The following is a 23,487-nucleotide window of genomic DNA, read 5'->3' on the forward strand; positions in this document are numbered from 1 at the left end:
GCTCGTCGAATCGTGCTGTGAGATTTTGTCGTCACATCGAGGAAATCATGCCACCAGGCTGGTATGGTCAGTTATGATCGAGAAACGTGAAGGACTATGGGAACGAAGGAGTGTTGGTGACCCCGAGTTTCCCGAAGGCGGCCATGGCTGAATTATCTCTCTTGTAGATGGAACTGACCCGTGAAAGTGCTCGACGCTGACCTGAGAGTCAATAATTATTTGTTGTAATGTAAGGGTACGATCATCTTCCAGGGCTTTCATCACCTCCTCTTGAATTTTTTCATCTTATGTTCGTCACGAAGCTTCTGCATGCCGTGTGGGTAGGCTTTGAGATGAGCTGGCGGCCAGCCAGGAGGACGTGCATTGGATTGGGAGCGTTTGTTGACCACAGGCTGAAACCCATCCTCCGCCACAGTGCTGAAAACACTTCCGAACACTTGCGGGCGTTCATCATAGTCTGAATCGTAGTATTCACCATCGTCAGAGCTCTCAGATGAGGAGTCAGCTTGCAGGCGTTTCTTCGGATCCCAATCCTATGTGTTCTTGGAGTCATACTCCGCTGCAGCGATGCCGGAAAGCCATTGAACGCCTAGCAGCCGAACGATTGCTTTGGGTGTGTAACGGCTCAAGATCGCTGCCTCGATCTGGACAAGAGCCGAAACTTCTGGTTGAACCTGGGTCTCCATCGCAGAGTGGTTCGCCAGCCCAGCGTGCAGCATTGCCAGCCTAGCTATCTCTTGCCGAAGTTCAGAGCCTCCTAGAAGAACGTCGCAGCTCCTCTTACGGAACATGCTGAATTGAAACACCTCCTTGAAGGACATGCTGGATCACGGCTCCTCCGAGGACAAGATGACCCGTCATCCCATCTTCCATCACCACCTGCAAACATGCCGCGTATATATATAGGATTGCCGTCACTCATAGGCGTCGGCATCCCATCATTGGCACAAGATGCCAACCAAGCTTGGTGATAAGGACTGGAAAGCGTGTCAGCAAAAGCTCCTCGTATCATTGTTCTTAGGAATCAATTTTCTTACCACTCCTCTTCTCCAGCTGTCTTCTCTTCTCGAAAGCTGCAAGTAGGATCACCAGCAAAACTTACAATGGTGTCGTTGTCGTCATCAGTGTGTGAGGATGTTATCAGTGTCATCAGTGTCATGTGTCTCCTGTCCCGCCAAGATGAAGGCATGATTGTCTTTCAGGCCCACCTTCTGCGCACCACCAGTCTCCCCGGGAATAATTCAAACTGCGAACACGCTTTGCCGATTCAATTGGCTTGCCATTGAGGATTGGTGTAAGTCTCGCGTCATTGACATGTTGGGGCTGTTGTCGACGATCGTAAGGTCCTTGTCTGGTGTCGAATCCGCCACCGCCTCTACACATAGGCCGGGTTTGATGCATCTCGGTCCACTTGCGAGCTTCGTCGGCAAAGTCGCCACGCCAGCTCATGGGGTTGCTGCTGGCCATAGGGGTCCATCGGCCGTCGTTGGCATATCGTCGCTGCTTTCAACGGTCGTACGGTCCTTGTCGCGTGTTCAAGCGACCACCACCTCTGCGCATTGACCCGGTTTGATGCATCTCGTCGCCGTTTGGCATCACCCCACTTGCCAGCTCCATCGGCAAAGCCGCCACGTCCGTTCCTGGAGTTGCCGTTGCCCATGGGGGTCCATCGGCCGTCGTTGGCATATCTTCGCTGCTTTCGACGGTCGTACGGTCCTTGTCGCGTGTTCAAGCGGCCACGTCCTCTGCGCATCGGCCCCGTCTGATGTCCCTCGTCACCGCTTGGGATCATCAGGGTGTTCATAAGCCAGCCGGGCGCTTGCGGCTTGGGCGTTGCCCGTGTTGCCAGCCACTGAAGCCTGTGGAGATCGCTGCAACATGGAGTCCACTGAGGGAGTTAGCCTTAGGTCGTACTTTCTTGAGTCTTTGCAGGGACTTTACCTTCGAAGACACCGGCTGCGGGCATCTAGCTGAAGAGAACTGGACGCTCTGGAGCCGGGGAGGGAGGCCGAAGAAAAAGTGTATTTTTTTATATTGTTCTGAAAGGCAAAAATATAATCTGCAGAAGTGTGTGTGTCTGAAGAAGAAAAAGCGCGCAAATCAAAGAGGATTCATCTTTGCCCGACGGTCTCACGGTCTCAACACATAGTCAGTGTCGCAAAACGTCGGATTCTGTGCTAAGCCCCTAATTTTGCCGCCAGAAGTGCCCCAGCAAAGGTTGATCATCAGACATTGGAATAGCTTCTGTACGTGAAAGAAAATACCGGAGCTGGAGAAGATAGTTGGTATGACATAGCTGCCAGCTTGGAAGGTGCTAGTTTAAGTGTCGACTGTGTGCACCCGGCTGCAGCGTGTAGGAGATACCGCAGCACAGAGGCTGAAGGAAATCTGTATGTCATGAATGCCCAAGAAGACATCCAAGAGCTTCGCTGATGATGGTGTATAGGGGTCGCCAAAGGCGGAGCCCTGCTGAAGCTGGAAGCCCAAGCTCTGCTGGACGAGTATGCAGGAAGGATGGTTGACGGTGGTCGGGGAGGGGGTTTATATACCGGCAAGTGCCTCTAGGGGCGAAGTGAGTCCCACGCTAGTCGCCGTGAATCGAAGTGAGGTGAAGCGTTTTTCGAGTGAAATTGGTGTGTTATCGGCGGATCGCCGAGTGAGCGTATAGCTCATTACCGAAAGTGATCGCGATCACTCGGCGGTTTATTCGGAAGATGAATTTCGATGGATGAAAAGGGGTTAGCGCTGGTAGATTGTATAGGGCCAGGGATCCATCTTAAGAATTTGGTGAATCGGCGTTGGATGATCATCGCTCATTCACGAGGCTGCATACTCATTTCACTGAGCTCGTTCTTTATCTACACGTACCAAGTCACTTTGGTAAACGAATACGAGACTAGCTTGGTTGATCGTAGTGGATTCACTATGTAAGGCTTTATTTCGATCAACAGAGAAGGCACTAGTGTGTGTAAGTCATCACGCTGTAAGACACCACTTCACGCCACGGATAAGGGGATTTGCTTTGGTGAATATTGGCCTGTTCACAGAGCAGGACTGGCAGAATAACCAGAATATTCGGGCTAGTAACCCGCAAAACATGCCATTTCAAATCAAATAAGAGCTCCAAAAGGTAATAGTTTGCAGACGGATTGGGGCCAGTAACCCGTAAAACCTGTCAATTCAGGCCAGACAGGAGCTTCACTCGACTGAAAATGGCAGTATGAATGGGTCAGAAACCGGAAGAATCTGTCATACCAAACAAAGCAAGAGCTGCACTTACGTAAAGGGAGAACATTGTTGGGTTAGGAACCAGTGAAACCCACCATTTCACAGGGAGCATACGCCCTAGAGTGTGATGATATTCGGGGATATAACCCGTGAAGCTTGGCATTTTGAATTGAGCAAAAGCTGCAATCACATCAAAGCAACAAGAAGAAGGGATAGTCTTGACGGCAAATTTGGGCTTTACCCTGTTGCAGATTGAAAACAATGTAATATCCGAAAGCCCAAAGCTTCTCCCTTTGAGGGGCAAGCTACCTCAAGATACTATCAAAGCCGCAGCATGAGACCAGTGATGAACAACAGTTTTGGGGCCATTGAGCTTACACTTGTGGCCAGTTTGGGCGCCAACCCCTTGTTGTGACGGTATGTAAAGGCATGCTCTCCTTTCAATATCACGCCCTCGGCTCAAGGCTGGCTATTTGAAAGGGGTGATGAGCATAATCTAGAGGACTGCTAAACCACGACTCGTGACTCATTTGGGTCTCAGACCCTGGTTCTGGTGTACCTTAAGGGGGGATGACGTTCAGGATATCACATAGACAGGCTCCGACATTTGATTGTGTGGCGTAATTATGTGGCATAGTCCTTCCACAGCTTCACCTATTCGAGTCCTGAAGACCTATAGTGGCACAAATTCCAGGGCATAGCCCCTTCACAAGACAACAACTGTGGCTTCCGGTTCTCTCGAGCTATGATGAATGAACATAAGTCTGCACTGGCGCTCAGACCATGGGGGCGATGCCAGCAGGAATGCTGAAAATTGAGGGCAAGATCCAGAGCAAATGGTAGCAGATGTGGTAGATAGAGCTTCAGATCAATTCATTTCAGCCATCCTTCTATCGCTTTCCGGGTTGCCATCCACGCTTCCCATGCTGGCGACGCGACCATCTCCTTTGCTGCCTTTATTGAAAAAGTCCTCAGCCTTTCCACAGGCCTCTGGCCCCGGATATCTTCCTCTGAAAACCAATTGCCATGTAGACCGTAGGGGACTCTCTGAGGTAGATGCACCCTAGCGACGACATCCGTCATGTTCTTCGCATCAATGATCCACAGCTCGCTCTTGGCATCTGACCTACACTCGTCATCTTCCAACAATTGGGTCTCGTCAAAGACATAGCTGAGAATCCAGCCGTCGTCCTCAGAAACCCCGTCCCTACGTGGCACGAAGCGAGATTCTTGTGCGTACCATCCCTCGGGCATCTTGAACACCTTGATGGCATCCAAAGGATCCTCACTTGCAAGTACTTCCGACATGTCTCTGGTATCGACGCACCCAATAATTTGGCTCGGGGGATCACGTATGCCCCTTTCGATTAGAGTCTCAACGTCCACCTTGACAAGCGAATTAATCTTCACTGCCCGGCCAAGCGCTGCACCAAACGAGGCATCAGAAACGGAGCAACCGTATATGTACTTTGCGGCAGACATTGAGACCGAGTCGCGAAGAGACGGGAACTCGAAAGGGATCGCGGAGAGGGCCCACTGGTGCACAATCAGATTGTCATTGCCGGAGATATGATTCGAACTGCCGCATGACTGCGGCAGACAAAATTGATAGTAGTAAAGGCGGCACTGCTCCTCTTCTTGCTGATCGGCCGGTATGTCGTATGTTGGAGTTGGTGCCGCCAGGTCGCCTGCGCTAAAGACCAGCGAGGCGGAGGTCAGGCGGCATGCTAGCATGTTTACCATGTCCAGGCGGCCGGGAAACCCGTTCGCGGGGCTGGGATCAGCGGAGTTCCAGGAATTAGCGGTGTGGAAGATACAGCAAGGATTGGTCTCGAACCAGCGGACGTCTTCTGGCTGGTGGCGAGGAAACACGCCAAAGCGAGACCGGCTTGTGGGATCATAAGCTACGACGGGCCTGTTTTTCGCGAGGTTGAGCGGATCGAGAGACAAGGGGAGGTCCATGATAATTGTGTGGGTACTGGAGACTCCAAAATCATGCATCATCTTGGCAGAGTTAATGCCGGGAACTGGTCGGTTAATCAAATTGCTTGGTGATTGGTTGCTGGTTTTGCTGGAAGGTTCATAGGTGGAGCTGACGATCGAATAGTTCACATAGGGTGTCACGAATGTAGAGTGGTATAAAATCAATTCTTTAGTCCTATGGTCGACACGAGGCTGGAGCGAGTTAGCATCAATGAATTGCAGACAGGATATGGCTAAACGTACGTGGGCAGTCGTCCATTCTCTCATGAAGCTGAAAGGGCCTTTGCCACCAAACCCTGGACGTGTATCACGAACACCCTCTCCTTCGCTTGCTCTCCCGTTGAACCATCCAACCGTCTCAAGACCCGGTAATGCTATGCGCATAGGTGGTCCGCTTTCACACGTTGCCAATGCTCGTCCATCATGGTATAGTATGGAAGTATTTGCGACACTTATTTTCTTGATCGCTTGTTGCGAGCCTGGTAAATGAGACAGTATGACCAGTGCAATGGTTCTTAAGATTCGTAGGACGATGGTGATCAACGAGCTCATGGGATTGACGAGGGTTGCAATGCTCGGCAGAATTGGCGTTCTGAGGGACGAGGAAGTCTTGGAAGAGTTGTAGACGTCGGTCAGAATGTACTGATTGACGAATTCGGGCTGGATAGCCCCTTCCTCGCCCGTTCGTCGAAAGGAAACACCACTGAGCATGCCATCGCCATCGAACCAGTGGGCATCTCGCCCGAGAGCATCATTTGTCACCGGATTTCCTCCATTGCGAACATATTCCCCTCCTGCAAGTTCTTCTGGTATGGTACCGGTGTATGAACAAGGCGTGAGAGGAAGCACTTGCTGGATGGGTGCGAAGTTTCCAGATAGGTAGCTGCAGGGCCGAGTCAATAAGCGGCGGCCGTTGGTGAGATGGACAGCTTACGGATGACCACGACGTTTCTCCTCAAAGTTCAAATTTTTCATTCTCAGAGGATTGTAGAGTAGCAGCAAAGCTAACAATTGTGTCTACAAGCCGGAGTGATCGGCCGCATGGATACGTAAAGCCATTCACACAAAAGAGGCCGTTGACTCGCTGTGGCAAAAACAGCTACCTGATGTCTTATCGACGGAGATAGCCTCCGCTATGAATGCCATGGCGCAAATAGGAGCGTGACCCGCAAAAGCCGTCAAGTCAGGTATGATTCGGTGGGGTAAAAAGCTACGACTTTCGTAATGGATATGCGGCATCCAGCAAACCGTTGCATGATTGCATCCTTTTTCTTTACGGTAAAGCCTTGTTCATTCTTTCCCCAGTCGGTGATGTCAAGGTGCAGGAGCCTTTTCACATTTTCGTTGCAGGGCGGGATTCTCGGCCGCTAGAAGGACCCCTGTGGAATCAAATCTCGCTGCTTTTATGCCAGCTAGTCGCCGCTGTGATAGGTCATCGGTTGTCGATGTGGTGCGCCATAGCAAAATGAAATAAAGGACGACATCGTAAACTTCGGATATACTAAAGTACCGTCATCGGGAAGCTCCCTTTGCTTGAGATTGAATTGAGCGTCATTTTGGAAAAATTGCTTCATGTCAAGGAGAATGCTTTTTCTCGTCTCAATTATCCCAACTATCGCGCCTCTTGGTTAGCTCATAGCCTTCCCCCCGCTTTTCCAAGTTCCTTGAACCGCTGCCCACGACAAACAGTCATGAATTCTGCAACAGTGGCGCACCGATGAATGTCAACGTTAGACATGGGGTATGACTATGCCTTGGTGTAAGTCATCCATGCCGCTTTCTACTGGGAAGCCTAACCAGACTCGCAGTCACTTGCAATACACGATACCGCCGGCGGTAGCCCTGACTTTGTGTTACTATCCACTCTCGACCAGTCTCGGGGTCTACAAGATACTATTTCTCATAGCAGTAGGTCTACAGCATGCCTGGTGTTAAATTATGCTTATTCTCCAGATCGCTGTCATCTCCACCACTCCGTGGGACTCATACCTCATTCACTCTCAAATATGGACATATCCTCCCAACGCCATCATTGGCCCTACTCTCTTCAGAATACCAGCGGAAGAGGTCTTTTTCTTTATCATTCAGACCTACAACACCTCCCTACTCTATCTCCTCCTCAGCAAGCCTACGTTTCACCCGGTCTACCTTCGAGGACAGAAGCTGTTCAATGACGGAAGGCGACTGGGCCTGAGAAGATGGACTGGAGTATCAGTGATTGTTGCATGTATTTTGGCGGGCATTGGCATGATCATGAAAAGCGGGGAGGGCCTTTACATGGGCTTAATACTTGTCTGGGCAGGCCCCTTCGTTTTGCTGCTTTGGTATGACTAGGAGATCCCCATCACCTTCTAATAGATGCTAACGAGCATCAGGAGCCTTGCATATCAATTCATAATCGGATTGCCCCTTTCTAGCACTTTTATACCCGTCGTCCTCCCTACCCTATACCTCTGGATTGTGGATACCCTGGCATTAAAAAGGGGGACGTGGGTCATTGAGTCTGGAACGAAGCTGGGGTGGCATCTATGGGACGGGCTCGAGATCGAGTATGAGACTTTTTCGATGCATGGTCTAGCGGGAGGCTAACAACCTTACAGAGAAGCAGTCTTCTTCCTCGTCACAAATGTCCTCATCGTCTTTGGTCTGATCGCCTTCGACAACGCCTTCGCCATCCTGCAAACATTCCCTTCACTATTTCCTACTATACCTACATTGCCTTCGCCAATCCTCCTAGTTCGGGCGCTGCTCCTTCCGACAACTTCATACGAGGACGAGCGGATAGAAGGGCTTCAAGAAGCACTCGGGCGCCTCAGAGCCAAAAGTCGGAGCTTTTACCTTGCAAGTGGAGTCTTCCAAGGGAGACTTCGTGTTGACTTGGTCTTACTGTATTCATTTTGCCGTGTTGCAGATGATCTGGTCGACGAAGCTGGCTCGATCGAAGAGGCCAAGCATTGGATAGCCAAGCTCAACGAGTATCTCGACATCACCTATGGGAAATCCTATGTCAAAGTTGAGCGGAAACAAGACCTCATATCAACGTTCCCACCATCTGCCCAGGCGAGCCTTCGCTTACTTCCGACCTCCCATCTTTCTCCCACGCCACTTTACGACCTCCTAAAAGGCTTTGAAACCGATCTCCACTTCTCCTCCAGCAACCCTTTCCCCATCAAAGACGAACCCACTCTACAAGTCTACGGAGCCCAGGTGGCGGGTACTGTGGCCGAGTTATGCTTAGAGCTAGTCTTCCATCACACTAAGGGATCTACGCCCGAAAGTTTGCGAAGGCGGATAGTCCAAGCTGGTGGTCGAATGGGCATCGCATTGCAATACGTCAATATTGCGCGAGACATCTCAGTTGACGCTTCGAATGGCCGCGTCTACCTTCCAACAACCTGGCTCAAGGAGGAAGGGGTTACTCCAGAGGACATCATCAAAGACCCTGCCCGTTCGAAAGCCGAGATTCTGAGACAGCGGCTCCTGAACAGTGCTTTCGAGATTTACGATGAAGCGAAAGGGGCCATTGAGCAATTACCTGCAGAAGCACGGGGCCCAATGCGGGTAGCTGTAGAAAGCTATGTCGAGATTGGGAGAGTGCTGCGACAGCCCGGCTACAAGGTCAAGGCTGGAAGAGCGACAGTGCCCAAACTAAGAAGACTGAGGGTCGCTTGGAATGCTTTGAGCCATACCTGAAGCCCCTGATCTTGTACAAAACGGGGTTCGCATGCTGCCCATGTCCTCCTGGTAAGGGTTTGTATATACTTTTCGAGATACCACCTTTGTTCATAGCTATGCAGGCTATACCAGCGCTAATAGTTTCTGTACATACAAATTTACATATGAAAGGGTTGTCAACCTTGACAATGGAAGTTGTGACCCTGTCAAGACGTGAGTCAGGGGTTTTATGTCACCTCAGTCCTGCCTTTTACGTCTCCATTACCCATCAGTCTTACACAATCTTGCTTCAACTTTCCAACCATCTTGTGCAGTCTGCGGTGGACTTTATCCCATCGCTTCAGCAAGATACCTTTTTCCAACAATCGCAGACGCTGGTTTGCCTGACCGCAACGGAATCCCGGTGCGCTCTATTTGGTACAGCGAGCGTGGATTTGAAGTCTCTGCAGAAGCTTGCAATAACAGATTGCGTATCCTCTTCCGATTTTCGACCCATCCATGCTTCCGCCAAAGTGTAAAGGGCCGTATCGCCGCCTGTGACTATGATCTACCATTCGAAGATATGGCGGAGACATTCCCAGACCTGGAACCGGCGCGGGAGGCTAGCTCGTCGTCCATGACCACGGTACGGGACGCCGGCTCCAACCATCCCTCCATCAAGATGCCGGAATGTATAGCTCCCGCGAAAACCGCACATCTCGCACGATGGTGGCACTGATGAATTTGATGACGGAAATCCATGCCCAGACCCGGAATCTGGGGCGGAGTGTGGAAGCCCAGTTCCCGTGAGCTTTGCGTGATTGACAAATCGTTGTCACCCGGCGAGGCAGCAGCTGGGACCGGTGGACCCACATTCTCAGGTGACCCATTTGGTCCTGCTGTTGGTAGCCATTTACACGTTGCTCCTTGGGTTGTCGTGGTCGTCAATGCAGCTTTGATCACTGTCACCCTTGATTTCTTCGGAATGTGACAACGAGAACTAGGCAATCAGATGAGGGAACATCACATTGAGCACCCAAACACATGTTGCAAATTCTATATAGCCAGAGTAAACCTCAGGGTCAGTCCCTCAACCCAGAACACAACCTACAAACCCGAACAGTGGGCAAGCAAACATCAACATTGCCTGACTACTTTCGCCAGTCAATAAAATCCGATGGCTTTACCGATCCTATCTTACTCTGTAGAGTATCACAACTCTCTCCCAGATGTCGCTGATGCGAAAACCCAGTTTGACTCGGTGGACGCTAGCAAGACCCTCTTCGCAGAAATTGGACGAATTTTCTTGAAACATCATATGGAGAACACGCTGGGAATTGTCCTTCTCCACCACCACTTTCTCCTGGCGCAAGACGAGATGCTGGTGAATGTCGGACCTGTCGCAGTACCCTGGAAAACTAACAGCGGCTTGAAGGAGCTCGAAAATGTTCACCCCAGCTCCTGGGGCTTCACCAAGGACGGCGTTGCGCCGTACGAGTTTACTCACGGATCGCCCAGAGTATCTCTCGACAGCCAATTGCAACCTTTTCTTGGTGAATTGGGCGCCATACTTGAGAAACGCAAAATGACTGACCTTTTTGGGATTTGTGCCCTGGATGGATCTATTGATCGCCCTTGCGACATTGAATTCACCGAAGGGCGTGCCAATATTACATTTCCGTTCGACATTTCCCCCCACAAAGGTAGCAATGTTGAAGCGATGTGGCGAATCGGCTCAAGCAAGGACGGAATAACAAGTACAAAGGTGAAAGGCGAAGTTCAGCCAAGGGTCTCGAATGGGTGCGGAAAATTGTATAAGCTGCAAGGGAACACACACAGGCAACCACCTCCCACAGGTGCCAAGGCTCAGGGGAACCAGGCTGCCATCAACAGAACCTTAGAAGACGACGTGGCGAGTACAGGTCTGGGAGACAGTGCACAGCATACTGTCTTTGCTGAATGCAAAGTTCGCTGCAACAGTTTTCAACTACCCGAAAATGGTGGGAGAAGCGAGAGCAATTGTAGCGGCCCTTCGACAAGGTCCCTTAGATAGCAAGAATCAAATGAAAAGCCAATGAGTACCATGATTCAACACAAGATCTAGCCACCAGCACTTTACTCCTGACTTGGTTCACGCACAGTGTGTAGCCTATCTAAGGGAGAATAGAGCCCATGTCATATGTCTCAGGTCAGTCATGGATATTGGAGCTCAGAGGCAAGTATCTAATCGTCGTATGTTGTCTTGGCAAGGTGCAAGAATAAGTGGTAGTCGTAGATGGTGAAATGCCAGAAAAATCGTCAACAGCGGCACCAAAGAGGGAGGTTTTCGACAGATCAATTCTCTTCCTTGACTTAAATCAATCCTTGAAGATAGATTTTCTCGGAGCGGGATTTGGTGCCCACGATTGATGTGAAATAATTGATCTGCGCGCTTCAAGAGGAAAAATGACAGTTGAAAGATGTTATGTCGAATCCTTGTCAGAAAGAGCAGCATTTTATTCGACCTTGTGCGCGGAGATATCTCCGCCTCGAATGTCATCATTATCACGCCTAGGGTTTCTAGCTTAGGGTTTCGTGCCTTTGGGGCGCTCAACCTTCCATAATCATTCGAAGGCAATGAAGGAGAAGTCCGGGCAGAAGACTGCAATAATTGTAGGTATGCTCATCAGATATGCAGACGTCCTAACGAAAGGTTCGGAGACTTACCAATCATTCTATCAGGCGCCGGCGTTGGCGGAGTTGCAACAGCAGCCCGCCTCGCAAAGGCTGGCTTTAAAGTCACAGTCTTCGAGAAGAATGAGTTTACAGGAGGACGATGCTCTTTGATACATCATGCTGGCTATGTGAGCCCCTTTGTTCCCCTCAAATCTCTTAACTGCTGACCACTGTCAGCGCTTCGACCAAGGCCCGTCCCTCCTCCTACTCCCCCATCTCTTTCACGAAGCCTTTCACGACCTCGATACCTCCCTCGAAGCCGAAGGTGTGGAGTTCATGAAATGTGAGCCCAACTACAATCTCTGGTTCAGTGATGGCGAGTCCTTCGAGCTCTCAACCGATGTCTCCCGCATGAAAGATGAGGTCGAGAAGTGGGAAGGCAAAGATGGCTTCGAGCGGTATCTAGGCTTCCTACAGGAAGCCCATCGGCATTACGAGCTCAGCGTTACTCATGTGCTCAAGAAAAATTACACTTCACTCTTCTCTATGGCCCGGCCGTCTTTCCTTCGCCACCTCCTCGCTCTACATCCTTTCGAGAGCATATACTCGCGTGCCTCGAAATACTTTTGGACAGAACGGCTCCGCCGTGTGTTCACATTCGGAAGCATGTACATGGGCATGTCTCCATTCGATGCTCCAGGCACGTACAGTCTCCTTCAATACACTGAGCTCGCAGAAGGAATATGGTACCCGAAAGGCGGCTTCCACAGCGTCATTGCAGCTCTTGTTCGCGTCGGTGAGCGCTACGGTGTCACATACCGTCTCTCGACCTCCGTTTCCTCCATCCAGCTCTCCCCAAATTCCCGCCGCGCAACAGGCGTTGTTCTTGACAGTGGTGAGGTCATCTCCGCTGATATTGTAATCGTAAATGCCGACCTCGTCTACGCCTACAACAACCTGCTCCCCCAATCCTCAAAGGCAGCGTCACTGCAAAAACGGTCCGCAAGCTGCAGTTCCATCTCATTCTATTGGGCCATGAACCGTACTATACCAGAGCTCACAACACACAACATCTTTCTTGCAGACGACTACCGCGAGTCCTTCGACGACATCTTTAAGAAGCAGCTGATACCCTCACAGCCCTCCTTCTACGTCAACGTACCTTCAAGAATCGACCCTGCCGCTGCACCAGAGGGAAAAGACGGAATCGTGGTATTAGTCCCTGTGGGCCATCTGCTCGATGAAAAAGAAGGCTCAGGTATCAAAGTAGAAAGCAAGCAAGACTGGGAAGCCATGGTGACCAAGGCGCGCGAGACCGTCTTTTCAACCATCGAAGCCCGCACTGGTGCTCAAGATCTCCAAGGAGCATTGGTCAAGGAAATCGTCAATACGCCGCAGAGCTGGAAAGACGTCTTCAATTTGGACAAAGGCGCTATTCTAGGCCTGAGCCATAGCTTTTTCAATGTGCTATCTTTTAGACCATCGACCAAGCATTCCTCGATCGATAGACTACATTTTGTGGGTGCGTCAACGCATCCTGGGACCGGGGTGCCAATCGTGCTTGCTGGAAGCAAGATTACGAGTGACCAGGTGCTGGATGTGTTTGGGATGGAGAAGCCTTGGGGTAGGAGTGTGAAGAAAAAGGCGAAGGTTAAGAAGATCGATAAGGTGCATGCTTTGCCGATGCTGTCGAACTTCCATATTGCGTGGCTAACGCTGGTGTTTGTAATGGTAATGGCGGCCCTTAGGTTTGATGTTTTGGAGGGGTTGGGGGAGGGCGTCTGGAGATAATTGTTACGTATGTATGGGGGCTTGGTGGTGGCTTCAATTCATTGAATATAATTGATATACATAACAGTAGAAGGAAATTAGGCAGAACGTAACGTATCCTCCACACATCTGCAACCGGACGCAATTTAGAAGCTCGCCTACTGAACATACGGTAGTTTCATCCAGCTTGCTTGGTGATCTATTTCGTGTTTGCTGTTCTTTGAACACATCAGGCGTGCCTAACCGATCCTGATCTCAAACGCACTCTGGAAACCCAGCCAAGCTGAGCAAGGTGCATGCTGGCGTAGAAAATGCTCGCCGCTCCAACCCTACTGTCGCGGACTCGTATTTCCAAGGCTGTCGCATGGCGAGAAAGTGTGTTTGAAATTGACCTGTTGAACCAACTATGCTGGAAATGGCAAGGGAAGCAGCGCTGCTACAACAGCACCAGATGCCTTGCGGGAATCCAACCACGAAAAGCAGCAAGCTCGCTTGCAGGAAACAAAAGAAAAAGAACACTGAGACTTTCGGTTCAGGCTTGTGGCTTGAAAGCCGTCCAAGTCGTTGGGAAGCAGCTTCATTTCCCTGCCAAGATGTCAAACCGCCAAAACTTGACTTTTTTGATCAAGGGCGTCTGGCAGCAAGGGTATCGATCCCGGTTGGCTCGGTTCGACAGTCGCGAAGCTTCGAAAAGGCTCCTTTCAAAAGCAGCATGCTGCATCACGACTAAATTCGGCAGCTAAGGAAGCTATCTGCCCCTATTGTGCATTATCGTTTTTTTCTGCATGACGTGCGAGTGGGGAGGTGTCCCATGATGCGAGTAAAATTTGCATGTGATGGCGATAAAAAGAAGGCATGCCACCAGGTCGATCCAAAGTTATTGCCGTATAACCGTACGGTCGCTTGTTGTGGCTGAGATGCTTTGACGTCGGAATCTCGTACCCCAGAATACATTACCTAACAGATGGGAAAGTTTCAGCTCGATGCAATTTGTGAATTTGGCATACTCTTAGCGGAGGATAGGAGCCAAGACGTTAGAAAAGCGGCGTTCGATCGGCCATCGCTCCGGTAAGCCCTTTTTTTGCATTAGTCATGGTAGAGTAGAGGCGGAGATCTCTCCTTATAGGATGGGCATGGCGTTAGCAATCTGCAGCTGTAGCAGGGTTTCAATTTCCACTATCAGGCGCTAGTCTCGAAAGTGTTGATGGTGATTTCATGGAGGGAAAAACCATGTTGCTGCTTTCAACGTGCCACTTGCGACGAGACAAGTGTCCCCAGGGGTCCGTCGGAATGTGCGGAAGATAACAAGGTTTGCTTTCCACCACAGCCGGACTTGATTCACAGCGAGAGAGAGGAAGAAATGGTGGGGGATGGAAGCATTCTTGAAGCCAACGGCTTTCCTAGAGAGGACAACAAGCGTGATGCTGTGCATAAGGGGTTCAGGAAGCATCTCCGGTCCTCCGCTGTACTACTCCATGCAATCAATTGGATGTTGACGAGTAGAAGAAGCTAGAGATTGAGCCGAGCATAATAATGGGAAAGCTTGCCCGAGCACTTTGCGGTCGGTGTATGAATGATGAATGACGCAAATTGAAAGAGCTATGTCATCGGATCGCTAGCAAAAATGAATTTCGTCCACTAGCGTCATGTCACTTTTCCAATACAAACATCCCCCAACCTCACATTTCTTCTTCTGTTCAACAACTATCACCGTCCCCAACCACCACAACATCGTATCTCGAGTTGCAAAAGACTCTCAACATGGCAAGCCAACACTTGTTCAAGCGTAGCAACGATGCTATTCACGCCAACGGAGACCACATGGTCAATGGCGCTACCTCCGACATTGCCATCACCACTCATGGATCTGATTGGTACTGGGTAAGCAAGCACCCCACCATCTGCAGCTTCCGCGAACCTCAAATTCACGTTTGATAGGCCGTCTGTGCTGTCATGGTCGCCTCTACCATCGTCTTCATAGGCCTGTCATTCACCAAACCTCGCACACACCGCCTCTTCCACTACATCACCGCTGCTATCACCATGGTCGCCAGCATCGCCTACTTCACCATGGGCTCCGACTTGGGAGAGACTGGCATTCGCCCTGAGTTCATCCGTACCAATCCCAAGGTTTCCGGCACCCTTCGTGAGATCTTCTACGTTCGCTACATTGACTGGTAAGCACTGTGACATTATCGGAATGTTGAATAAGGCTAATACGATACAAGGGTCATCACCACGCCCTTGTTGCTCATGGACATCCTCTTGACTGCTGGTCTGCCATGGCCCACGATCCTCTACACCGTCTTGATCGATGAGATCATGATCATCACCGGTCTTGTTGGCGCCTTGGTCACTTCTAGCTACAAGGTACAATACTCCGCGAAATCTTATACAGAAAAGCTGCTAACAGTCAGAATAGTGGGGGTACTACACCTTCGGATGCTTCGCTCTCTTTTGGGTTGGGTGGACTCTCGTCTGGACCGGTCGCAAGCACGCAGCTGCCATTGGCTCCGATGTCTCGAAAACCTATCTCATCGTCGGTACTTGGACCACCTTCCTCTGGTTCCTCTACCCGATTGCCTGGGGACTTTCCGAGGGTGGTAATGTCATCTCACCCGACTCTGAGGCTGTGTTCTACGGTATCTTGGACATCATGGCTAAGCCAGTCTTCGGTGCTCTATTGATCTGGGGTCACCGTGGTATTGACCCAGGACGTCTTGGCAGTAAGTCTTGTTCCTTCTCATTCAGCCTTTGGGCTGCGCTGACTTTCCGCAGTCCACATCCGCGACTATGATGAGGGACCATCATACACTCAAGGCACCGAGAACCTCGAGAAGGTCGCCAACGGTCGCAATGGTCACAATGGTGTCACCGATGGTGCTACCAGCTCCGGCGCCAACGTCTAAGTTCTAGAATCGACTCAGAACTGAAGGTGGATTTGGTATCATTGTTGTCTTTATCAAGGGAATTGATGCTGCTCAATATTCATGTGTGCCCTTCTAGCGATCAAGCAACGGCGCCTGGATCAATCGTCCAGAGCCTAAATGTTACATAATACATGCTGTGGATTCAGCTCACAAATTGCAATGTCACTCCTCTAAAAACTCTGGACTGGTGCTTTGACTTCATTTCCAGCACCGTACTTTTGACATGTTCAGCTTGAATCATTGTATACCATGTGCGGAAACCTACCCGTAATTACTTCAATGACGTCTCACTGTTCACAAAAGCTGCCCGGCATTGCACCAGCACCTCGAGAACCTCGACTCCGATTGCTCAACGCTCGCGAGTGAATCTTCGACGAACATCGAGGATATGGTGGAGTTGTACTGCCTGCATTGCAACTACGTAGGCTACAGAACAGATATAGGCTGCGCCAAGCCTACATTAGGCCCAACTAGGTGGAAGCCTAGGGCACGTCCGTAACTCCTGCAGCACATGTCAAATATATAGTATTTTAGGCGAAATTTTGAGATCTTCGAGCTCGAGTGGTCTAGTGGTATGATTCTCGCTTAGGGATTACTCTGAGTACAAAATTGCGAGAGGCCCCGCGTTCGAATCGCGGCCCGAGCCCATTTCGTTTTTGCTTCCGGAAACTGTACAATTAATTAATGCTCACTCACTGTCGATTGATTACGTGCTGGTTGGTTGGTGTGGTCGTGTTTCTGAGCTTTTTTTTGGGGTGGAGAGAGATGGCGATGGGGCCGCAGAAGGTGCCAATGCGCAGATGATTTGCGTTGTCGTTCCTCGGCAATGTTTCATTCACGCTCTGAGTCCCCCTTTCTGAGCACATACATTATCCTCTGGTCGCTGCTCTATTGCTTCTCCTCCGTGGGTCAAAAGTCTCATCCCATCGGTTTTCCGTGTCGGTGCGTTTATCCTGACTTCGTGGCGACTCATTCACCTCTAGGAGCCGCGTGAACTACGGGGGAAGAGCTGTCTCTTGTTGGTTGGTACCCATGTAAACCACGCAGGTGCTGCAAGTCTAATTTTCTTTTCTCATTTACAATGCTAAGTGAAGTGTTCGAGAAACAAGGCGAATCCTGAACGGAGTATGTGCTCATGGTCACTGGTACTCAAACGTACTGCAAACGATTACATCTTTTTTCTCGCTCCCCTTGCTTGGTGGTTGCAAATCAGTTCTCAATATATACATAAGTATCGAGTCCCATGTGAAGTAGCTGTGGTCTCCGAGACTCACACTCCACGGATCAATCTGTCACCACTGCTCCTTTCCACACCGCATGATCGCAGTCATGGAAATGAAGTGAGAGGAGCTTCCAAGCATCCCTGAAAGCATCGAGGACAGTTTCAATGTTGAAGCAGTTGAGAGATACAAGCTAGTTCGGCAAACCCGCCTTGAGCACTCAGCGGACTAGCCGGAAGGCTTTGAAGAGTGGATCTCGAGGCCTTGGTGAAAAAGGCAGATGAGAGACCTCCAGGGAAAGAGAAGTTAGAAGACCCGTTCTGCTCAACTTTCTGTTAGCTGACATATAGAAGGAGGATCCCTTGGACCGACCGGGCAGCCCCAATCCCGAGCCCTTTAATTTGTTCTTCATGGTTGAGTAGACATTGCCAAGCAACAGGCGCATGAGCGACCTGTTCTCTGGCCAGGGAAATATTAAACGTGAGCCAAATGATTAGGATCATCATCAAAGCAAAGTCTTGTCATTTTCATTTCCCTCCGCGGCACAGCTTCACACGCGATTCAAGCACCCATGTTTGCACACATAGCTCACAGACTTGAATCTGCAAGCGGTAGACATCACCGTCATCTCAACTTCTGAAGGCTCGATGATGATCGCGTCGGGAGCACATTCGTTTTTCTTTTCGTCTCCACACCACTTCTTTTGTTAATGATTGATCTCAGATCTCTCAGGATAAGAATATGATTATGATTATCGACGGCAAGGACGATGATATCGTCCATAGGAACGGCAGTGAGAACAACGATAACAATAGTAATACCCATGATGGTCGACAACCGATGTGCAATCTATATCAGCGTAAACATCGCCCTTCAATGGGTTTCTAAGAGCCGTGTTCACGATGCAACATACGGGTTCATAGACGCAGTGTTTTTTCGACGCCGAATGCGTAGCAGCAGCAGATGACAGTGCTACAGCAACAAAATCCGGCAATACTTGCTGAAATGCAGCAGATGCGCGTTGCGATGCAGGCGAGATCTGCATGTGCTGCTACCTATCATTACGGCGACCCATTATCGCCGTCTCCGTGATGCCTTACCATGGGACCATCAACTCTTCTGATGTGGAAATGCCACCTTGACCGGCCTAACGCTTTGCCAATGCAGGACAGATGAGCATCGACAAGATGATTGAGAACGCTGTTCAAGACCGGTTCCTCCTCCAATAAGGAGGTCAAAGGAATTACCTTCGCCATGGGGAGACCTATGGCACAGTACTCCAACGCATTATGGATGCGTCGACTTCAGACATCCAGAAGCGAAACACTAGGTGCCGATTTGAACATGGCCCCATCAACGCAAGACATCGCGCGTTTCCTCATTTCCATCCTCGACAAAGTCATACCCAAACCCAAGCACGGTGTTCCAAGCTCCTCCTGGACGCAGACCGGAATCTACCACCTCATCCAATCCTTGGTCCTTCCAATACTCTGAGATCAATGTGTCGGAGACGGTATCTTGCTGGCTATTCCACCAAACATGACAGCGACATCTTGCGTAGCTTGGTCAGTCGGCAAAACGAAACTACCGATCCATGCTTTGAAGTCCGCGCCATGGGCAAAGCAACTCCAACAGGTATTCGACATGACCGAGGAATGGCTCTTGGGTATGATGAACGGACAGAGGTCAGCGTCCCGAACACGACAAGAGATTGATACGGAACTCCGAGACAGTGTCATAACCCATGAACAGCGTACAGAACAGATCCAGGAATCTGTACGAAAGAAATCGAACAAATGATCAAAAATGCGATAGAGGAAGAAGATTAGCACATCTGAATTTGCTTTGTCCTTTGTGTGGGCGAGTGGTACCTATGTTTGCTCCGTTTGCCCCAGATGAAGACCCTGTCAGGAAATGCCCTCAGCTGACGATTTCCAGCTCTCTGACGAGTTTTCTCTGCGCTCTCTATCGGATGATGTCTCTTTTCTCGCGTTCGGAAGTGTTGCGTTTGCATTATCGTATCCATCGGGTCGTCTGACCCATATTATTGCTCATGGGTTTCTTCTTGCTCTTTCCCCACTCATCACAACTGCTTATCTTCAACAAGAAAGGCTGAAGCCAAAAACCTTGAAGCTCAGGTGCGAGTAAGATGTCAAAAGGCATACTGAAAAATCCTACGCCTCCAGAGTGGAAGGAGGCGGACGAGATCGTTCATCATGTCTGGCTGGGAACGTAGATCATCCCCCTCCTGTCAATTCGAACGGGCCGATGTTGACATCCTCTCAGGATTACTGAGAACGAGCACGCCCGAAGGAGAAATATCACCGAGGTCATCTGCATCTCCAAAGACCCCCAGGCAGACTTGCAGCGCGAAGGTTTCAGGAAGGCGCCAGATCTCGATTCCATCATCTTCACCCTAGAAAGCGACACCGAAGGAGATCTGCTGTCAACATTTGGTAAAGTATGCGACGCCATTGACAGGACCCTCTGGGAAGGGGCAGATGTATTGGTGTGGGATGTAGGCGGAGGTGTGGCTGCGCTGGCTGCATATCGTAAGTACAGTACCACATGTGCACGGACAAGCTCCACGGGGCATATCATTGACAGAACTACCGCAACAGTCATGAAAAAGCATGAACTGTGCTTGCCAGAAGCCATGACGACCATAACGCGGGCAAGGTTAATGAGGCCAAAACCAACACTCATACCCAGCCAAAGGATCATCGACCTGCTCCACAACGACGTCTATCAAGGGCAGCTTGAAATGTGGCAGGCGTGCGAGTACGACACCCACGAGAACATCATTGTGAACCCAACCGAGCCGCGTGAGAAGTGGATAGTCGAAGGAGTGGGGGGGGGTCCGAAGAAGAAGAGAGTCAATGTGCAATCTACCCTGAGGAGACTAGATGTTGTGCAATCGGTCTTGATGAGACCAAATGACGTGCAATCTGTCTTGAGGAGACTAGATGAGAGGTTGCCGCATACCTCGGAGCACCTCCGTCGTCTTGCCACGATTGAGGAAGTCGAAGAGGAAGCTCGTCGTCTCAGCATCATTCTTGAGGAATGATTCGGGGCCAGCGGTTGACATTATCGGTCCGGGGACACGTTGAGAGACAGCCGTGGATTCGTAGACGCTGGAGCGCCCAGATCTGACATTATATGATACATGATCTGAGAGGAACTGATCTGACTTGAGCGGCAATGCGTCTGAATACCTGGCACACGCTAGCAAATGACAATGGTCATGGGAAGTATGAATATTACCTGAATCACAAGAATCTCAGTCCGATTTTCCCCTTGGCATGGAAATCTTGTATTTTGCAATGTCCACAACCCAACGTTTGCACTGCCGAGACCCCCCCCCCCAACTACTCTTACAGGCCTCAATGGACAAAAAAGATGACATAAGTCACACCACACCATTGCGGTCTATAACCCTCCTCTACCTTATCACTAGCATCAGTCCAACCCAGATGTAGACCGCCATATAGTGCTCGAATGATGTACGCTATTCACACTCCTTTTGAGGAACATACTGTCCAAGGGTCCAAAGCATCTCGCATAAGAAATTTAATCTATCAGCTGAAGTGAAAACCCCACCGACACCTTTGCAAAACAGATGTCGAAGCAGCCGGCAACGCCGTGGAAAATTATAATCTACGGCCTATGCTTACTGCGTGTTAGTAGCAACGCTCTGCCTCTTCAGTGCCAGGATAGATGGTGTGTCAAAACCAAAAGCTTGAGAGGTTGGTGTTCCTGAGCAGCATGACAGGCCGTGTCGGCACCGTTTCTGGATTGGATATGGGTCTCTGTGTTTCTGGCTCTGATTTCTACTTGTCCGAAGAAGCCCTTCTGATGCTTGTGAGCGCAGGGTTTCATCATGGATCAGAATTCGGGCGGACTCATCCAGCTTGATGTCTATCATGGCTCCCCTAAGTCACTGGCAGCCTGATTCAGCCGAAAGTGGGGCTTCTTTATCGTCGGGAGGTTCACGAAAATCCAAGACCCGAGATTATGGATCGCTACCAAATTTCTTGTTTCGATATCTCTCTTCTTCAAGTATTTTCCTGATGTCAAACCAGAAATCATCTCGTTTTTCACCACCCGATTTCAGCAGACACTCTATTTCCATCGTCTCATAAACGTTACTTCGGCCTCAACATGAGAAAAGGCAAAGGGAAAGAAAAAGAAGGAGACAATGAAGCTAGGGCTGGAAAGCGCGAGACGGAACCTGTCTCTAATGACAACGAGCACTGGACCAAAGACCTCGCACTGAGATTGAAAGAAGGTGAGGCGAAAAGCCAAGGGCATAAAGGCGGCTCAGAAAACGCCAAAGCGGAATCTAGCACGATGGACGAAGATCAAATTGCTTTGGTCCATGCACTCTGTTGCGATAATGTTCCTTTCAAAGATCTCAAACAACTATTAGGGGTACCGGAAGGTGCTGTGGGCCTTTCTGAGCTGGTAGAGGTCGTGATAGATGCGGAGAAACTGAAAGCCGAAAAATTGAACACGCAAGGTTAGTATGTCTTCGAGATATTCCAAACCGGGTTCAGAACTGAAAAGCAGGGAAGCAGAGATACCCGGCCAGACTCGGTTCCAGGCCAGCGATGAAAAATTCGAGGTCTACGATCCTGATCGTTGGGAGGCACCAGCTGAGGAAAATAATGTTGATGAAACTTCGGACGACGAGGAAGCTCCTGTTCCTGAGCCTTTCGATTACATCGAAGAATGGGTCTCGGACAGGCCGAAACCTGCACCTAGTGTCCTTACCTCAGGACCGCGCTTCGTTCGCGCTCTCAAAGACTCTAAGGGGGGGAGTAAGCCATATTTCCGATCAGGAGACATCTTGCGAGTGATCAGTAAAGTACGACGGAAGGGACTTAATGGTGAGTTGACAAGACGTGGAGGGGACTGGCAGATGCTAAAATACATATGAGCAGATCAATCTTTCGATCTGCTTCCTCTCAAACCTCCCGGAGAAGCGGGACGAGTGCTGATCCGGGACTTCGAGCCAGCAGACCAGGGAGCGGTGGATGCCGTAGGGAGGGAAGCTAGTACCGAAAAGGAGAAAGATAGCTTTCGATGCGCTATGGAATGGGAGGATTGATGGGCCTTGCTGGGTTTTGTAGAATTGGGAAGCTGGAGATGGTTTCTCACTCGCTGACCAATCACAAGGCTCTGATACAGGCGGGAAAGGTTGATCGTTATCCACCCCACCACCTGCCACGTTCGTGTAGAGAACAAGTTGTTTTTGTAGAATTCGTGAGAGCGTCCTTTGGTTGGCATTTCGACCAGAGACCTGCATCAGTGTCCCATTCGAAGGCTAAGAGGTTGGAGCTGGCGTCAGGGTATCAACATGTGTATAGTCGCTCCGTTCGCTCCATGGATTTATCAATGCGAGCTCGAGTCGATTGTTCTTCTGGTGACCTTGTGGGCGTCCATCAGTCTTGCCATCGGTCATGGCATGGTTCTCGGTCGATGCCATTGGTTTCCTATCGTTCTGGCATCGATGCTATCCGTTTCCCAGTGGTCTTCCAGCGGTCTACCATTGATGCTACTGGTCTATCATCGGTCTGCCATTGGTCATGGATCATTTGGCAGTCGAAGAGGTTCAGAACGCCGTCAGCGTTGAATCTCGGCCCCATCGATCCCCAGCGTAAACCATCGGTCACCTGTGTAAACAATGGTCTTGGCGTATTTTCCAGGCGTAGATGATGAAACTAAGCCTAATCGAGGTCTATGAGCGCTGTGAGCGTCTTGACGTAATTTCCCGCCGTAGATAATGGATCTAAGCCTATTTGAGGTTTTGGATGCTGTCAGCGTCGGTATTACGAGCGTATTCTTAATATATTACTTAGCTCTATAACTAGCGAACCTTAACGAAGATATCCTCTATTATATTATATCTTCTTTTCATCTATATAGTTCGATAGTCTTATTATTCTAGTTCTATCTTACTTATACTAGTATCGTATCTATACTAGTTCTAACATTATAATAAGACTTCTTTATATACCCCTCGGCGAAGAGAACTAATAGGTTTT

At 49.9% G+C, this 23,487-nt stretch overlaps 9 protein-coding genes and 1 non-coding gene across 10 annotated transcripts; 8 read left to right on the top strand and 2 right to left on the bottom strand.

Annotated features, from left to right (window-relative positions):
* Nucleotides 1–260: 260 nt before the first annotated feature.
* Nucleotides 261–821, bottom strand: HO173_004793 (uncharacterized protein; the record flags this gene model as incomplete). Its single annotated transcript, XM_037306714.1, has 2 exons — nt 261–486; nt 556–821. 2 exons carry the CDS (start codon nt 819–821, stop codon nt 261–263), a joined length of 492 nt encoding a protein of 163 aa, XP_037166652.1.
* A 3,280-nt stretch (nt 822–4,101) lies between these two features.
* Nucleotides 4,102–6,186, bottom strand: HO173_004794 (uncharacterized protein; the record flags this gene model as incomplete). The annotated part of the gene is made up of 3 exons (XM_037306715.1): nt 4,102–5,403; nt 5,455–6,094; nt 6,146–6,186. 3 exons carry the CDS (start codon nt 6,184–6,186, stop codon nt 4,102–4,104), a joined length of 1,983 nt encoding a protein of 660 aa, XP_037166653.1.
* Nucleotides 6,187–6,947: 761 nt separating this feature from the next.
* On the top strand, nt 6,948–8,904 carry HO173_004795 (uncharacterized protein; the record flags this gene model as incomplete). The annotated part of the gene is made up of 5 exons (XM_037306716.1): nt 6,948–6,970; nt 7,020–7,119; nt 7,165–7,535; nt 7,587–7,760; nt 7,812–8,904. 5 exons carry the CDS (start codon nt 6,948–6,950, stop codon nt 8,902–8,904), a joined length of 1,761 nt encoding a protein of 586 aa, XP_037166654.1.
* A 170-nt stretch (nt 8,905–9,074) lies between these two features.
* Nucleotides 9,075–10,918, top strand: HO173_004796 (uncharacterized protein; the record flags this gene model as incomplete). The annotated part of the gene is made up of 4 exons (XM_037306717.1): nt 9,075–9,099; nt 9,258–9,557; nt 9,634–9,671; nt 10,118–10,918. The coding sequence occupies 4 exons, from the start codon at nt 9,075–9,077 to the stop codon at nt 10,916–10,918; spliced, it is 1,164 nt and encodes a 387-aa protein (XP_037166655.1).
* A 563-nt stretch (nt 10,919–11,481) lies between these two features.
* Nucleotides 11,482–13,311, top strand: HO173_004797 (uncharacterized protein; the record flags this gene model as incomplete). Its single annotated transcript, XM_037306718.1, has 3 exons — nt 11,482–11,521; nt 11,587–11,708; nt 11,758–13,311. 3 exons carry the CDS (start codon nt 11,482–11,484, stop codon nt 13,309–13,311), a joined length of 1,716 nt encoding a protein of 571 aa, XP_037166656.1.
* A 1,740-nt stretch (nt 13,312–15,051) lies between these two features.
* Nucleotides 15,052–16,199, top strand: HO173_004798 (uncharacterized protein; the record flags this gene model as incomplete). The annotated part of the gene is made up of 5 exons (XM_037306719.1): nt 15,052–15,171; nt 15,229–15,467; nt 15,519–15,660; nt 15,713–16,016; nt 16,069–16,199. 5 exons carry the CDS (start codon nt 15,052–15,054, stop codon nt 16,197–16,199), a joined length of 936 nt encoding a protein of 311 aa, XP_037166657.1.
* A 576-nt stretch (nt 16,200–16,775) lies between these two features.
* On the top strand, nt 16,776–16,866 carry HO173_004799. The gene has a single exon. It is a non-coding gene; the product is annotated as a tRNA-Pro (tRNA).
* A 2,113-nt stretch (nt 16,867–18,979) lies between these two features.
* Nucleotides 18,980–19,240, top strand: HO173_004800 (uncharacterized protein; the record flags this gene model as incomplete). Its single annotated transcript, XM_037306720.1, has 1 exon — nt 18,980–19,240. One exon carries the CDS (start codon nt 18,980–18,982, stop codon nt 19,238–19,240), a length of 261 nt encoding a protein of 86 aa, XP_037166658.1.
* Nucleotides 19,241–19,589: 349 nt separating this feature from the next.
* HO173_004801 (uncharacterized protein) lies at nt 19,590–20,507 on the top strand (the record flags this gene model as incomplete). Its single annotated transcript, XM_037306721.1, has 2 exons — nt 19,590–19,672; nt 19,727–20,507. 2 exons carry the CDS (start codon nt 19,590–19,592, stop codon nt 20,505–20,507), a joined length of 864 nt encoding a protein of 287 aa, XP_037166659.1.
* A 1,094-nt stretch (nt 20,508–21,601) lies between these two features.
* On the top strand, nt 21,602–22,550 carry HO173_004802 (uncharacterized protein; the record flags this gene model as incomplete). The annotated part of the gene is made up of 3 exons (XM_037306722.1): nt 21,602–21,959; nt 22,018–22,329; nt 22,384–22,550. 3 exons carry the CDS (start codon nt 21,602–21,604, stop codon nt 22,548–22,550), a joined length of 837 nt encoding a protein of 278 aa, XP_037166660.1.
* Nucleotides 22,551–23,487: the final 937 nt, after the last annotated feature.

This window comes from Letharia columbiana (assembly GCF_014066305.1).
Source record: "Letharia columbiana isolate WasteWater2 chromosome Unknown Sc0000012_s0, whole genome shotgun sequence".
In the NCBI taxonomy this organism is placed as follows: domain Eukaryota; kingdom Fungi; phylum Ascomycota; class Lecanoromycetes; order Lecanorales; family Parmeliaceae; genus Letharia; species Letharia columbiana.